At 32.3% G+C, this 16,195-nt stretch overlaps 2 protein-coding genes across 2 annotated transcripts in view; one reads left to right on the forward strand and one right to left on the reverse strand.

The window, feature by feature from the left end:
* LOC120331262 (uncharacterized) overlaps positions 1 to 4,447 on the forward strand; it is a 119,010-nt gene extending 114,563 nt beyond the window's left edge. Inside the window, exons 230-240 of the mRNA XM_078113790.1 lie at positions 436 to 523; positions 691 to 851; positions 925 to 1,048; positions 1,413 to 1,604; positions 1,783 to 1,809; positions 2,074 to 2,168; positions 2,536 to 2,643; positions 3,021 to 3,159; positions 3,560 to 3,718; positions 3,803 to 3,908; positions 4,135 to 4,447. Of these exons, the coding sequence (XP_077969916.1) occupies positions 436 to 523; positions 691 to 851; positions 925 to 1,048; positions 1,413 to 1,604; positions 1,783 to 1,809; positions 2,074 to 2,168; positions 2,536 to 2,643; positions 3,021 to 3,159; positions 3,560 to 3,718; positions 3,803 to 3,908; positions 4,135 to 4,192 (1,257 nt within the window). The 3' untranslated portion in view covers positions 4,193 to 4,447. The remainder of the gene's footprint in view (positions 1 to 435; positions 524 to 690; positions 852 to 924; positions 1,049 to 1,412; positions 1,605 to 1,782; positions 1,810 to 2,073; positions 2,169 to 2,535; positions 2,644 to 3,020; positions 3,160 to 3,559; positions 3,719 to 3,802; positions 3,909 to 4,134) is intronic.
* A 685-nt stretch (positions 4,448 to 5,132) lies between these two features.
* On the reverse strand, positions 5,133 to 16,193 carry LOC120330941 (protein dispatched homolog 1-like). Its single transcript, XM_039397932.2, has 9 exons — positions 15,980 to 16,193; positions 14,071 to 14,167; positions 13,591 to 13,714; positions 13,369 to 13,509; positions 12,576 to 12,708; positions 12,062 to 12,201; positions 9,826 to 11,372; positions 9,209 to 9,406; positions 5,133 to 6,816 (listed from the first exon to the last, which is right to left on the reverse strand). The coding sequence occupies exons 2-9, from the start codon at positions 14,163 to 14,165 to the stop codon at positions 5,943 to 5,945; spliced, it is 3,252 nt and encodes a 1,083-aa protein (XP_039253866.2). The 5' UTR covers positions 14,166 to 14,167; positions 15,980 to 16,193; the 3' UTR covers positions 5,133 to 5,942.
* Between the last annotated feature and the right edge of the window lie 2 nt (positions 16,194 to 16,195).

The raw sequence follows: 16,195 nt of genomic DNA on the forward strand, positions 1-16,195 counted from the left end.
ATAGAATAGGCATTTCCTATTTATCTCAGACAGGAAAAAGCCAGCCAAAATGGCCAATTGATTTTATGTCAACCACAAATTTTGTTTATTTACTAGTCCAGGTAAGGTGTGGAAATAGGCAAAAAGTTAACTGTTAACTATGCAAGGACTTTGATGCAAAAAGTTTGCTTTTAATATCCAATTGTAAATCATTAGACATACTTTCAGTTCAGCTGCTTTTCCTAATTTTTGTGGCCACGTTGGTTTCTTGTATTCCTGAAGAAATGATGTTGTTCATCTACATTGTGAATTTTCTTGACTCCCGTGGTTTATTTCTGACTAATTTTTCATTCCTTTTAAAACTTAGCTGGCATTGTTTCATTTTCTTTGTTGTTTTTTGAGTGAAAACAAATTATGCTCAATTGTAATTTTGTTTATTTCAACTTTTCATTTTAGGTTGATGATCTTCCGTTTACAGTTAATTTCCAATATGTAGAACCTGTGGATCGTCAATCAGTGAAACTGCACTTTTTCTTAAATAAATGTAAGATTTATATATTTTGTAAATAAAAACATTAATAATGTTTTCTAAGAAGAAAAAGGATGATAAAGCTATTACACTAAATTTTGAATTACTTTGTATGCTTGATATGACAATTTTAATATTTTTTATATCCTCTTCACAAACTCATTATCTCATTATTTTGGCAGTTTTTGAGCCCACGAGTGTTGTCAATGTATACTTGGATTTGATGTGGACTGCAAAAGCGAAAAACTACACATTAAATGACTTGCAACTTGCCAATAGTCGTATCTTTGCAGGGCATGTTGTGCTTACACAGAATGTTACCGAAGACAAAGCAATCCAAAGGGTTAGTGTGATGATCAGTAGACATTGAATGTTGAAATGAATCTCAAATAATGCTTATATTTTAATTAATTTAGCTCAGGGATGCACTTGGAAATGATACCATAGTAGAACCATTCGAAAAGGGCAATGAACCAGATTTATTATACTGGGAGAAAGACATTAGTGATATTGTTGAAAATTATCCGGATATGTCTAGTGGTAAGTATTACGAGGCAATAAATGACTTATCTTTTTATTGACGGCTACTGTCCTTATCATGGGTATGATGACCTTATGGTTACAACATTGGACTTGACTAAGTTAGCATCAAAGGTTATGAATCTTGGGCTAAAATACCATGCCCACCACCACACCAGAGATCAATATGTTTGGTAGACAATGTGGACCAGAATGATTCCGGTTTTTCCAAATTTATAGAAGCTCTTTACCTAACAGTCACTGCTTGTACATAACCATGTTTGGAGTAGATGGCAAATCAAACGTATACAGGAAATACTATTTCTTCTAAGAAGAACTTTACTTTGTTTAGTATTCATTTTTAATGATTTTCTTCTCTATTCAGGTTTTGGAAGTGGTGTTGATACTGGTAGTGGTGTAACCTCTATTCCAGAAGAAAGTCCAACAATAATCCAGTTTAAAATATCGGGTCCTAAAAACGAACCTATCATGCCAGATAAAGTCCAGGAAGATTTAACGAGTGCTGTAATAGATAACAACATGGACGTATTTGATCCCAAAACACTGCAGGCATATGGTAAGCCTATATAGAAATATAGTAAGATTATATTTTGGTTAAATATGTATCATGTTTTTTGCAGTTTGTTCCATTTTGACAGCTTTTTATAACTTCATAATATTTCGAAAATAAATTAATGTTTTGAATAATCCTGCTGCTCTATGTGATCATCAACATATGTATCTTATTTTTTTAGTAAAACCACCAAAGCCACAAAAATTGAGTAAGTAATTGTTTTATTTTTATTATTATTAAGTTATTCTGTTGATTTCTTGTTTGTAATTACTGAAAAACATACTGCTCACTCAATTATTATCAAATGGAAGAAAGGCATGAGTCTGGATTCAAGGCTCGAATTGACAGTCAACTCGACTGTTCTGATTTTTTTAAAGTCAAAAAAATTACATTTGTTGTTTCAATAATGCATTTAATTTACCAGTTAGGTATTACCAGTATATATTTTAATGTAAATTAATCTATTCAACAGCTGCGCTCATTCCTGGTAATGTTGTCCTTGAAGCGAAAGATGTTGAAAAGTTCTCCGATAACCAAGATGATATTGAAGACTTTGTATTGGGAATGGTTCGTATTTATTTTATTTTTTTATTTCATCTATAGCCGACAATTCAGAATTTCATTCATATTTTTGAATAAGTATCTAACGCATAAATTAAATGATGCACGAAGTTTTGGTAGCAAACAATATCCTTTACATGTCATGAGGAGCTTCGAAATAATTTTTTTTTAAATATCAATTACTAGATTTTTTCATTCCATTTATATACATTGCTTGTAGCAATATGGAATGTGTGAGGCTATAATTTTACTATTCAGTCAAATTTTAGGAATGTTGAAGTTGCTGATTGTAATATCTTTTTCTCACAGTTTTATATGACAAACTATTATTGTATTTTGCTTTGCAACCTTCAACTTGCAAAATGTTTTACAGGTTAACAATGCATTTGGAGACAGATACATGGTAGCAGATACATTTATACAACTCTTCCCAGAAGATGCAGATGATAGCTGCGATGATCTCAAGAAAAATAAAACACGGGTTAGAGATGTTTCTTACATGAATGAGAAATTTTCATTTTTAAATTATATTTTCGGCTGTTTTGCCCACATTTGCTATGACTCAGTAGTTTTACCATCAAACTAACCACCATTCGTCGATGTCTAAATCAGGTATGTAATTTGTTGGCTAGTTATTTGTTTATACAATGCATGGAAATGGTTGAAGGAGGGCGCCGTAACCAGTCAATAATTATGGCCTCATGACAACAAGTAGTTCAGAAACGCTATCTTAGATAATGACCTGTCTCGGTATTCTAACTTCTATCTCTTAAAATACAATAAGCAACCGCAACTTAAATATGTAGTCATTGTTATCATGTTTATGCCACACAATTTATACCAATATAATGTTTCCAGGTTGGATTTTCTCTTGTGCATCGACGTGGTACATCCACCAGTACACCAAATGAGTTACAAATAGAAATCCGAAGCAGACATGGCAAAAAGATCGAATTTGCTCATGGAGTTATACCAAGAAAGAAGATCTTCATAGGAAGTATGTTTGATCGTTCCATTGATTGCATTTTGTATTAATTATTTCGTTGTTGATTGTGAATGCAGCAAGTTACGACTAAAGTGTTTCCCAATACTGTATTTAAAATGTAAATAAGCTTTCCTCTTTGCCAATAAATCATCAGCCATAACAATAAATATAGGTTGAATAGATATCAACGTATGCTGGAGAAAAATGTAAACATCCAAAATACCATATTTATAGAATTATGTTGCCGACATCTGCCTACTACTTATTCTTGCAAAATGTGATATTTAGATAGGGTTGGTGTCATGGTTAGAGCATACAGTTTCAATGTTGTTTTCGTTTGGAATGACATCACAACGAAGGGAATCATTTTTTTCTAACAATGTCAATAACTAACCATCTCTTTATGTTTCAGTCCAAAATCCTTGCGACAGTCCGTTTACAAATGATTGTGGGGCAAGAGCTTTGTGTTTTGGATATGTCAGCAATCAAACATATACTTGTGAATGTAAAGCTGGATTTATTGATCAATCTCCTAGTGTTGAATTACCAGGAAGATGCTGTGGCCTTAAATGTAAGTTGTCACACACAATGTATTTAACTGGACCAACAAATGCTTAGAATTAAAGTATAAACGCTATATTATTATTACTTTCAGTGAGAGAATCCGGACTGCAGATCGTCTACATCTTGATCATCTTAGCTTGCCTAATGTTAATCGTGATATTTGCTCTCATTTATGCTGCATACCTGAAATTTGCAAAGTAAGCACATGCTCATTATAAATCAAATAATAGTTATAAATTAGTCAGTGACTAGAGACTTAAGTTTTTCTAAGAATTTGTGGTAAGATTACAAATCTATGGATGTATTGTTTGTCCTGCGATAAAATGCGCATTTCCTGTACGATATTTGTAATAATTTTGCTATATTTAATTATGTTCTTTCTGTATATGTAAGCAATTTCATTTACAATTTTTCTATTTTTAGACAAGGGAATTATAACCCCCCTAAAGATGACGATTTGCAACAACAAGTACAAGTCTAAAGAAATATCCAATTGTCAAGTTAAAATTTAGTTTGAGAAAATAAATAAATCTTGTTATTTTCTTTTGTTCCAGCAATTTGCAGTGCCGAATATTTTATCAAATGATTATTAAATATTGCCATTTTAAAGTGCACTTATCAATCAATAATTGTCAAATTTTAATGCAGCCATATTCTATTATTTTAAGATAGAATTTTATATAAAATATAGTCATGCTCATATTAAACTGGGAAATAAATAACAAATTAATAAAAATGAGTCTTCTGAGAAAACACCAAGTAAAAAGTGTCAAATAATCACATCGCAACCGGCTTTGAAGCTATTTTAATATCGAATGCTAAGGTACCGTAATATTGTGCTGCCGATTGCACCAAGATAAATACCAACAAGTATACAACGATGTGCAGTTGTGCAAATACAAGCCCACGTGTCACATTGATGAAATTGGCATGTGTTTCAAAACTTTTTGTTGTCTATTTTGATGTCAATAAAGTGAATGGCTATCCCATAACTATATGTAAATCCTATCCTATAACCCTTCCAAAACCAGGACAGTGGCACAACACAACACTAGAACTATTATTGTAACCCAATCTCAACAAATGTGGCACTGTTAAATGGTCAAGGCATGCGTCTATGCCGGTGCTCCCCGCGACAAATGTCATATTTTGTACCCATAGAACCGCTGCTATATCCCAATCGATATACTGATGTTTCAGGCTCAAGTGTTTGGCGTATGCTATAGCACATTATTTTTTCTTAATTTGGTTGGCTTTTACAAAATGCATTATATAGGGCTTGCCAAAAAAATAAGTTTAAAATTTCTGATACATGTCTTTGAAACCTGTGTTTCTGAATTTTTCGTCCATAGTTGTTAAAGACAGAACATTAATACAAGGGTTCCCTAAAGTTATAACTCCCAACTAAACGATCGCCTATCTCGCATGACTAGATTTTATTACAGTGGAACTACACAATTTATTGGATATCAACTACCGGTAAAACCCTTCTCAAGTTTGAAATACACAAGAAAAAAGGCGTTGAACGTTAGAGTGTACATAATATTATTGAGTAAAAAAGACAATAAAAAACTGAAAATCCATGATTGGGTAATTATTGATTATATTCAATGCAAAATAAAAGTTAATTATACTAGTTGAAATAATCCATCACATACATGTTATTTTCAATATTGACAAAAAGAAATAATCTCCATTTATAAAACAAATAAGACAAACCATATTCTGCCACAATGTATAAAATATATATATATTTATATGAAGAGCAAGTCGAAAGCACAAAATGGTCAAAATCACTAACACACAAGAGGAAAAAGAACAAGGTTCTAGTGGATATAGAAGGTTAAGCTTGTTGCAGGAGACAGAAAAAAACTGCAATCAGTTATTAATTTCATAATGATTAGTTACAGTAATCAGTATCACGTGTCTATAAAAATCGCAACTGTACTTTATTATACCTCAGTTACTCAAAACAAAATTGCCAACGGTAATCAACAATATCGAAATCTTTAACAACAATTAGGGCATGCCAGCCAGAACAGATATTGTCAAATTAGATAACAATCGCCCTCCCATCTCTAGCATGCATACATTTCACTCAATCCCAAAACAGCCAAGTTTTCAGTGATTTCACGAAGAACACTGGAACAGGTTTCAAACTGGTAGGTACACAATGAATAATTCAAAGCAATACTATGAGAAAAATTGTGTAATAGGATGTTTCAATTTCGTTAGGTAGATGTGCAAGATGACATTTCAATTACTGTAACGGAATGACTATCAGAAGAAGTTCTGTTTTTGTCAGAGCATGTTTTGCTACATTTAGAAGTTGAAGATTCATTTTTTAATTCAGTTCTATTGGATCTCTTTCTTTTGGAACAGATTTTACATTGTCTGCAACAGCAAGCAGACAAATGGCCACAGTTATTTTCTGGACCAATAGTGCTGCACAATGCTTGAAAAAAATAGGTTCCATAAAACCAACTCACACCCATGACCAGCATAAGAAAAATTCCAAATTTATAATAAGCAGTCACTTGAGCAGGCAGCATGCACAAACCTGCCAAAAAGGTCGTCAAAGCAGCAAGAGCTATCGCAGGTCCCATGGTGCTGGCCGCATGTTCAACCCTAGATGTTCTGTCTTGCTTGGGTGCAAGTAAGTATGCCACTGCATAATGAACTGTAAAATCGACGCTGAGCCCAATGGCAATGGAGATAGTAACTGACTCGAGGATGTTTAGTTCCCAGCCCATGAGAACTAACACACCTACTGTTACGAATATTGTAAATGCGATTGTCAGATTCGCTAAGATTGTGATGGTTATGTTAAACGTTGTTAAAATTAAAGCGACACACACAACACCCATAGAAAGTCCTATCGCTGTAATGGTGCCTTTATAAAGCCCAAGTTGAAGGGAATGAAACTCCAAATCACTGATAAACCAGGCATCTTCCCTAAGACCAGGTGGTGCATCTTCTAACTCCTTATTCAGCCAAGTTTCAATAGTGTCGTAAAATTCTGCGACCTCTACATATGAACCAGTGTAAGGTTGAGAGCTTGGAAATTCAATGATAACTGCACGTAGTGTGTCATTGGTGTCATATCTAAACAAAAAATCAAATAGTTATTAACGAAAACTATGGAACTGTCATTGTTCATTAAAACAAATATATGGCGATATACCCAGCTTGCTTTATTTTCTGATAACTGTAATAGAAGTAAACAAAGTTTCAACTTTGGAAATTATGAGAATAATCTCTATAAATAAATTAAACATGACCAAATTCGAAATGTATATCAAATAATGGAATACAATTTAAAAAAAAAAAATTTTTTCAGTATAAATTCATTTCAGGCTACGAAATATTCAAGTTTGAACATCACAGCCTATAGCTTTAAATCTTATCACAAAAAACAAACATTTTTTGATCAATCTTGCAAATACCGCATTGTTATGTTATACTTCACACAAAATTCTTCAGTTTAGTTGATCAAAGTCAAAGTTCCAAATGCCTCTTGTAAATTCAAAAGGCCGTGAAATGAAAAATAAAGACTGTTTGTGAAAAGATATTTTGTTAAGTGGCAAGGTCAGCGTTGACCTACTTTGGACTATAATTTTAAGTATAAAGTAGAGATTGTAAAAACTGAAATATATATTATTCCCCAGTAATTCTGAAAATTTTTTTGGAATATTGAATCTACTGTATTCAGTAAGGTGCCATATTCAAAGAATTTGCACAAATCACTGTATATTTATGAACATATTGATATTAGTGTAGAGAAGTGAGGCTTAACACACTTGTATTAGTTACCCTATTTTCTCCAGTTATCTAAGGCCAAACAAAGCCTATTCTTAGTCTGATATCAGGTGTCTATAGCTCAAAATTATTTACAATTATCACAATTGAAATACTAAATGAATCATCAAATCAAGAATTTGATACATAGAATATACCCAATTGAATTTTGAATGTATTTGATGTTTTATTCATTTTGTACAACCATGATATGGTACTCAGTATACCGTTAAAAAAAGAGATCAGGTACTCTGAGTGACTTATTCAAATGGAAATATGTTAAAATATATTATGAACAAATTATTTTATTGAAAATAGATGGTTATTACGTCGGTCCAACTGCGTTAATAACAAAACAAAATTTCTTGGCAGAAGCATTTAAATAAAGACCAAGCTACAAACCCAAAGATATGAAACTACGGTCGTTCCGATAGTATTATCTCTTTTAATTAACTGCTCAGAACTGCTTGTCTGAAATCTTGTTTAGGGAAAAGGTATGAAATGAAAACGCTCTAATAAAATTGGAATTAATGAGTTTACAAAAAGCACAAACATTGACGCCAAACTCAATGTCTTAAACTATTTGTAACAAACAAAATATGAAGTCATCATTGCAATAAGTCTTGTGTAATGTCACCAGTATGAGACATGTGGTCTGTAATTTTAGGACCATACTTTTGTACTAAAATAGGCCACTTTATTACCTATATAAGAATCAATGACTGGTTCAAATTGGGTCATTTTACTTTGCCTCAAATATGTTATTGCTTGTAGTATTGATGAATGCAGTGCACTGAAATACAGTGATTAAAATGTGGTTTGGCAAGAAATGCAGTCACTCAGGAGTCAGACAGGAAATATACATCATTCAAAGTTGATCTGCTTAACTTGGAAGGATGTCTGTACTATTATTTCCTCCATTACTATGATTCATGCTTCCGAATCAATAAAAAATTGAATGAAATTGAAATTTTTTCCCTATATTTCAAATTTCCTCAAGTTTATTAAACAACTGTACATACTAGTAATATAGCATAGGTACATTTTTCTAAAATAAGCAATATTGGGATTTCTGATAATTAGAAAATCGAAAATACTATTTTATGTACATTTGATACTGAAGCAAGAACCCAATAGGTGAAGAACGCCAACTATTTAAAAATGGACAACGTGACAAGACAACAAAACAAACTTTACCAGTTCCAAAATATTTATAACAAGATTAGAACTTCATAGCATCACTAAGCCATCATGGATTGATCAGGGCCAAAAGTTGCATTACTAATTGTTTACACCTACGCCAATCCAGCAAATCCGCTAATACATGAAGGAGTCCCTACCTAATCCCTGCTTAAGCTTACATCAACATCTAGCATTATGACCACAGTAACAACCAATACCCAACTTGAAGTGACTAAAAAATAATTTCATATATTTCGTATAAATTATAAAGTTGAATATAAAAAAGTGTCAAAGGAATTGAAATTCTGAATGTTAACAGATATTAACACATAGCTTACCATACTTCTCCACCAGATATAAACTCATTTTCAATCAGGCTTTAGTGAATGATGAGAGTAAAGTACAAAATTTATTTTAACATTAAACATAGATACTTGCCAGCAAAAATTACCAATTGTTACCAAATAAAACAAACATACAATTAAATAAATAACAATTTAAAATGAAGTCAACAAACCTTGGTCCTGGAGTCATTCGATCTAAACGTATGCCTGGCGTATTTGAAACACGTAGAACAGCTTTTTTCAAACATTTGTTGAAAACCGAAGGTGAATATGGGAAAGTACTTCCTTTGCAACAAGGAGTGTAATCAACTCCATCGACAAGACATGCCACAGAATCCATCCACTTTTTGAAAGCTTCAATGAAACACATTCTAAACAAAATAAGGTACTTGATTCAAGTATCTCAATGGCAACTCAATATACAAGAGTAGAATATAGATTTAATAAGCCAGCAATGATAACATACAAGATATATACAAAAACAATTTAACAATCTGGTCCTAAGAATGAATACGCCACTGAACAGAAAAGAATTTTTCAAAATATGTGGCTGATACCCATTGGCATAGGTACTGGAGCTCACAACTTTAAAGCTTTAGCAATTATCACTAAAATTTCATTTTCAAAAAGAATGACCTTCACATGAGGTGACTTTCGAACTAAAAAAACAACCACCCCTCAGACTTCATTTAGTCTTGCTAGGACAAGGCGAACAAGACAGTAATTGAAAGCAAAGGCTACATTTTTAGAACATTCAAGTACCATACATGGGCAAGTAAAATCATCTTACCTAAAATCTTGATAATCATCTCCAGTCGACTTGTAAAAATCCTGTTCTTGTATCTTTTTACAAAACTGAAGAAGCCAGGATTGACTTCGGGGATCTGACATGTTGAAGTATTGACTGAAGACAAGATTACCTCTGTTGTCAGGGTCTAATGGATTTCCATTGTCTGTGGGTGTAATCCCGAAAATAATAGTGACGGGCATATATCCCAGTCCCCTTTTTTCAAAAGCAAACATCTCAGAGTGGCTTTGTGTATACATTTCAAATGGGTGTGACGATTTGAAATATTGAAAATATGAACTTGTGGTAGGTAACCGCAATTTCGGATTAACAAAAATTACAAAACAACCACCAAAAGCAATAATAGTGCCAAAAGCAAGCCAAAACCAACGCCATTTCACTATGAGGAAAACTTGTAATTTATGGAAAAATACCCTGCTTGCTTCGTCAAACTTCTTTTTGATATATCCACAAGTGTTTCTTCTTGTTTGGAAACATTGAAATAATTTTGTGTATAGGTCAGAAAAGTTTCTTTCGTGTATAATAACAGCAGCCGGAAGCCATGTAACACATAAAAATAAATTCATAAGCACAGTGAGTCCAGTGTAAATCCCAAAACATTTGATCGCTGTGACAGTGCTGGCAAAGTTCGATAAAAATGCAGCAGCAGTAGTCATTCCGGTTACAAACATAGATCTTGCTGCATGTTTGATTGTGACTTTCGTTATAACACCAAGTCTTCTATTGCTTGGTTTTCCGGTAATTGCTTTCTTTTTGAGAAAAAAACCTGCTTCTAGATTGTCTCTTTCTTTATAAGTCTTCCATGCACTACAGTATACTAAAACATTGTCAGCACCAATACCAACCATCACCATTATTGCAGTCAAATTCATGAATGGAAAGTGAGAAAATTCAAATATAACGGAATAAAGAAAGTAAGACATGAAAAGAGAACTAACAGAAGCTATAATGCTCATTAAAGTGATAAAAACTGAACCAGTATAAATAACAATGATAAGCATTACTATCACCATGGCGACAATAGGGTAAATACCATCATTTTTCAAAGCATCATCAAACACTCTATCTTTCAAACCAAAATCAATACCAGTAACTTTAACCATAGAACCATCACCTAATCGTGGTGACATGAAGCTTTGATAATACAACTGAGCTAAATGTTTGCCCCCCTTGAGAGCAGGTAAAAATACTGCAGTACGTGACAATTGAAAATCTAGGTTATCTTCTTGAAGAATATTTTGAAGAAAATTTGTATCAGTGAGGTAGTGAAAAATAGAAAATACTGCATCATATTTAACACATTTCCGAGGAATCTCAGGGCATAAATTGGCACTTCTAGAATCTGCTTCAGCTCTCATATCCCAGCAATAACTAGTTAATGAATTATTTGAATAAAAAGGTGCACAATCTCTTAGAAGTCCTGATATTTTGTGTAGGTTTGCGTCTTTTATTTCTTCACATTTTGGAAGACCAGATAAAAATGCTACATAGTTGGAAAGAGATAGGGTTGGACAACACGTTGAAGCATCCTAAATAAAATAATAAAGTGACAGAATTAAACAAATATTCACATCTTATCAATAGCACGCTATTCTAAACTTCTTCCTAAATGTATTCCCGGCACTCCAGGATTGTGTGTACCAATATAGTAACTAATTTTGTTCGCCTACTTTTCATCAAGTTGTGTAAAGGGAGTGAAACCTATGGGCAGGGGATATACTGTAAGGCCTAGATGAAGAGAGTTTGATGAAAAAATCAATGGCCAAGCAATATACAGCCGATCGACCAATACACAATAATAACTGTTCTATTTTAATTAGATTGAAATAGCAAATATCAAAAATTTGAAAAAAAAGAAATAAGACTCCAAGCGACTTCTTCTATCTTAGAGTACTGAAAATTTGTAATCAATTGGTAGCTATAAGTTGCGAGAAAATTGATTTTTTTCACCAACTACAAGAATAACAACAACAACAGCTAAGCAAAATGATCCACATGTACACCTTAAAAAATAACTGACTGATTGATAGATCATTTGATTTTGAGTTTCTTTAGTCCAAACACAAGATTATGGTCCATACACATCAATCAAAATATATAAGCGAGGTTAGAATATCAATATTAAGTATAGCCTGCACATGATCAAAACAAATGAGTGAAGTAATTTTTTATAGTTTCAATTTCCATTACAAATGCGTATATTATTTAATTAACTCACCAAGTGGGTGCAAACATCAGAATATGACACGTGTGCTAAAAGAGATTTTTCAGCTTTGCAGATCGATCTCAATCCTGCAACACTCCACAATGTTTTGGATTCATCTTTGATTTCCATTATCATTCTCGCATAGGAAGGTTCTAGAAATTTTGAAAAAAATTCAAATCCGTAAATCTGTACAAGATATTAAATACGGTAGCTATTCTCATACCCGAGATGGCTTGGTAACAGGACTATGGTTCACCATCTAATCTGCTTTTCTATTTCTCGAAATTAAACTGAAAAGTCATATCATAGTCTTCTCATGCAATGCTATGCCATTCACGACGGACAAGGCCATGTATAGGAAGCCACAGATATGTGAAGAGCTGATATTTTTGACTCATTCCGTTTTGACATTGCCAACCCGATTCATGACAACTCGAGTTTGTCGGCATATGGTTTGCACCAGAGGTCTTTATTAACCTTCAGTGACATGTAAATTCCAACGCCCGCATTATAATTTTCAACTTACTTGGATTGTGACAAAAATATTTTTCTGTAAAATTCCAAGTATATGACACAACATCTCTCTTGTTTCTAACTTTTATTTTATTCCTATTTCTTTTTCCACCTTTTTTATTCCTTCTTTTAACTTTTCTTTTGTTCTAAATGATTAATTCGCATCGTGAACATCGGTTACTATATAGCCTACTAAACAACATAGGCACTAACCAAATAAAAAATATTTCATTTTCAATACACACAGGCTCCATAAACCAAATTGTATATATTTTACCATATTGCACATAAAATATACACGAGGAGAGGACACTCCGGCCACTCCTATATTAATTACATCAAGTTGTTTAAAGGGACTGAAATTGATGGGCAGGGGTATATTCACTTGGCTAACACAGACAGTCCCCGGACTCGTAATAGAACTAAAATAGAATGAAATTATTGTCTAAACCTAACCTGGTACATACACGACGGACAAATGCATCATCACTCATCAAATAAACAATACCTAAAAAATGATATGATTTATCACAAGTCTATTGCCTTATATATCTCTCTTCAGATTAGATACATTCGAAGAAATCGAATATAAGCATTCTCCTCCAAAAAACAGGAAAATCAAGCCTACCTGCCATTGGAACATATGCTAGAGAGAACAAAACTTTTGTGCGTCCTAGATTAATGAATCGTTTGGGTACAACTGATAGGTCTTTGTTTTCATAAAAGCCATCAGGTAATTTACGAATTCAATTTGTTTGGGGGGGCAGCCTGTAAAATTCAAGCAATCACATATGAAAATAACTTACATCCGATTTTCTGACTTCAGAAAGTCTTCTTGCATACAAAGTTGGATAAGTTGATAAAGTATGATTGAAACCGGTATTGTCATATAAATTCTTCCAAGCTACAACTCTATCTGATAATGGCGTACCACGAACTTCAAATCCCTAGGAAGGAGAAATTTAAAAATATCTTAATAATATTTGAACCACAGAAATTTATATCCAAACTACATTGAAGTTACATACCTTCGATGGCTCACTGAAGTCGGGGGGTTTCACGTAACAGACAGAGACAATGACACATCCAGAAATTAGGAAAGCGCATAGAAATAAAACTAAATATGGATGATCAGCAACAAGCCATGAATACCTGACAGAAAAGAAAAATGTTTACTCAAAGGTTCTAAAGCCAAATGTTAGCTAAATACAACCAACAAATTTACATGAGATTCCATAGTAAATCAAATCATATCCTAAGAATGTATTCATTTAAAATTACAATTTTCAGTGAAATTCTGCCATTATTGCAGAAAATTATAAGTTGCAAACTATTTTATTTTTTGAGAGAAACTAAATATTGCTGACATATAAACATATATATTATGTCAAAGCTTATAGTATTCATTATAGCAATAAGAAGTCCTACAAAAGTAGTACAAATTATTCAATTCTTAATCAGGCTTTCACAATTTCCATTAACAATAATAATTATAACGATATACAAACCAGTCAACATTTTTTTCTTGTTCTTTTCTTCTGCGTCGTCGTTCCTCAACAGATTTTAAAACTCTAGCAACTTCTTCATCTGACTTTTCCTCCATGTCTAAAATAGTTTGTTACAATTTGGCAATAACGTATCTCCATGTACTAACAGCACTTTATAAAGGTCATGGTTGTTTGCTTAGCATACTTCATATTTTCTCATGGAATTTAGCGTAACGAAACTGACAACTATATTACAGGACAGGCGTGATAACAGGAAAACAAAACAAGCAACATTTGTCACAAACCAAAACCCAAAATAGATTGTACTTTATTAATAGCGCATTCATTTACGATATATGCTTGGTTGATCATAAAATTCACTATATATGTTCTGGTACCACATGGAGTAGACAGAAGCAAACAATGGCAACACAATATATATTTATGATTTCATAACTATCAATAACCAAAATTAAACATGTAAAGGAAAATTTCTGAATATTATTTTGAAATTGACTATAAAAAGAACAGAGTTTACCTAATGCATTCAATCTTGTCTATAATATAACCAAATATTTCAAGTTAATTTAGATTAAAAAAATTTCAAATTTGCAGCATGTAAAATCTGCATTTGGATATACATAATAAATATACTGCATAGCAAATAAGGATTAGTTTTAACAGGGCATTACACATTTTCACTTCAAGTCAATATATAATTAGTCACTTTTAATAGTTATAGGACTATACTTTTTTCACTTCAGCATGGCCTACTCATTCTATTAGAACATTGATGAGGTATGAAGTTTTACATACGCCATACGTTAGTGAATATAAATTTCTGGTATTTAAATTGAAAATATTTTTTTTGAAAATATGCATTTTCCAGATAAGTTGTCTGGACATCATTAGCATGCACAGAAATTTGTTCTTTATTTGAAAAATTTTCAATTTCTGACAATAAACTGAAAATAAAATCTAAGTTAGGCCGGGCAAAACAAATCTATCATAAAATCTACAATAAATCTAAATCCTGTTTCGCTAAACAACGCTAGGAATTGTGTCGCACAACAAAAGAATATTCATAAAAGTAGACCATTTCTCATTTCTCAAGTATCCTGTTGTTTGTTTGGATAACAATTTACATCATCATGTAATCTTAAATATAATAGGAGGATAGAAGGATCAAGAGACATTATATATGCGTAAATATCCATGTTATGCGGATATTAATAGCCATGAAAATCAAAAAGTCAGTTTGCAATAGGCCAGTATAATTTGATGAAGCAGCTATTTTAAGCAATCAACACAAGATACCGGTAGGCCTATATGAGATAATTGACTTAATAGCAAAATGATCAAAACAATTATTTTATCAATATTATATTTATTGATTACTTAACAAAATCGTAATAAATTTCACACTATGTGTAAAAACAAGTTAAATCCCAATTCCCAAAGATGAAATTAACACATCACAATGGAACAACTACAGAACCCGGAATTACCTAGGAAGGCAAGCCTACTCTCCAATTTTTGAGTTTCAAATTTCAAAAAATAATGTGAATGACCCTAATTTGTAAAGATATCTTATCTTCAAAGGTATTTTATTATGTTCAATGTAGTGCTCTTACATTCCTACGCTGCAACCTATACTCGAATTTTAAAAAAGATATACGATAACTATATTATGCTGTAAATTCTTGATTTAACTTTTTTTTTTTTCATTTTCATTCTACTTTTTTTCATATGTTCATAATAAAAACAGTCTTGTTTAACTTTTGATAAGTCAGGTTTTAGATAAACTTCTGCTACTCTCACTACTTACAAATACAATTTCTACGTGGAAAATTCTAATCTTTGTAAATATAAAATATGCATAATACGTCATTTAAAAACAATTCAAGATGGGAAAAATACGAAAACTCACCTAGGAGGTGGTGGAGAAAAGTCGTTTAGAGGCACTTTAAATACTGCAAATAACAGCAGAAGCTGTAATATCATCCAGAATGGACGTCATAAATCATTCAGATATGAGTCGAATTTCATATTAATTCCCATTCACTTGTATTCAGTTAACAGATAATGCATTCCGACGAATGATTTTGTTTCAGCCTTACTTTTCATGTTTATATAAACAATTTTA

Source organism: Styela clava, chromosome 6 (assembly GCF_964204865.1).
Source record: "Styela clava chromosome 6, kaStyClav1.hap1.2, whole genome shotgun sequence".
In the NCBI taxonomy this organism is placed as follows: domain Eukaryota; kingdom Metazoa; phylum Chordata; class Ascidiacea; order Stolidobranchia; family Styelidae; genus Styela; species Styela clava.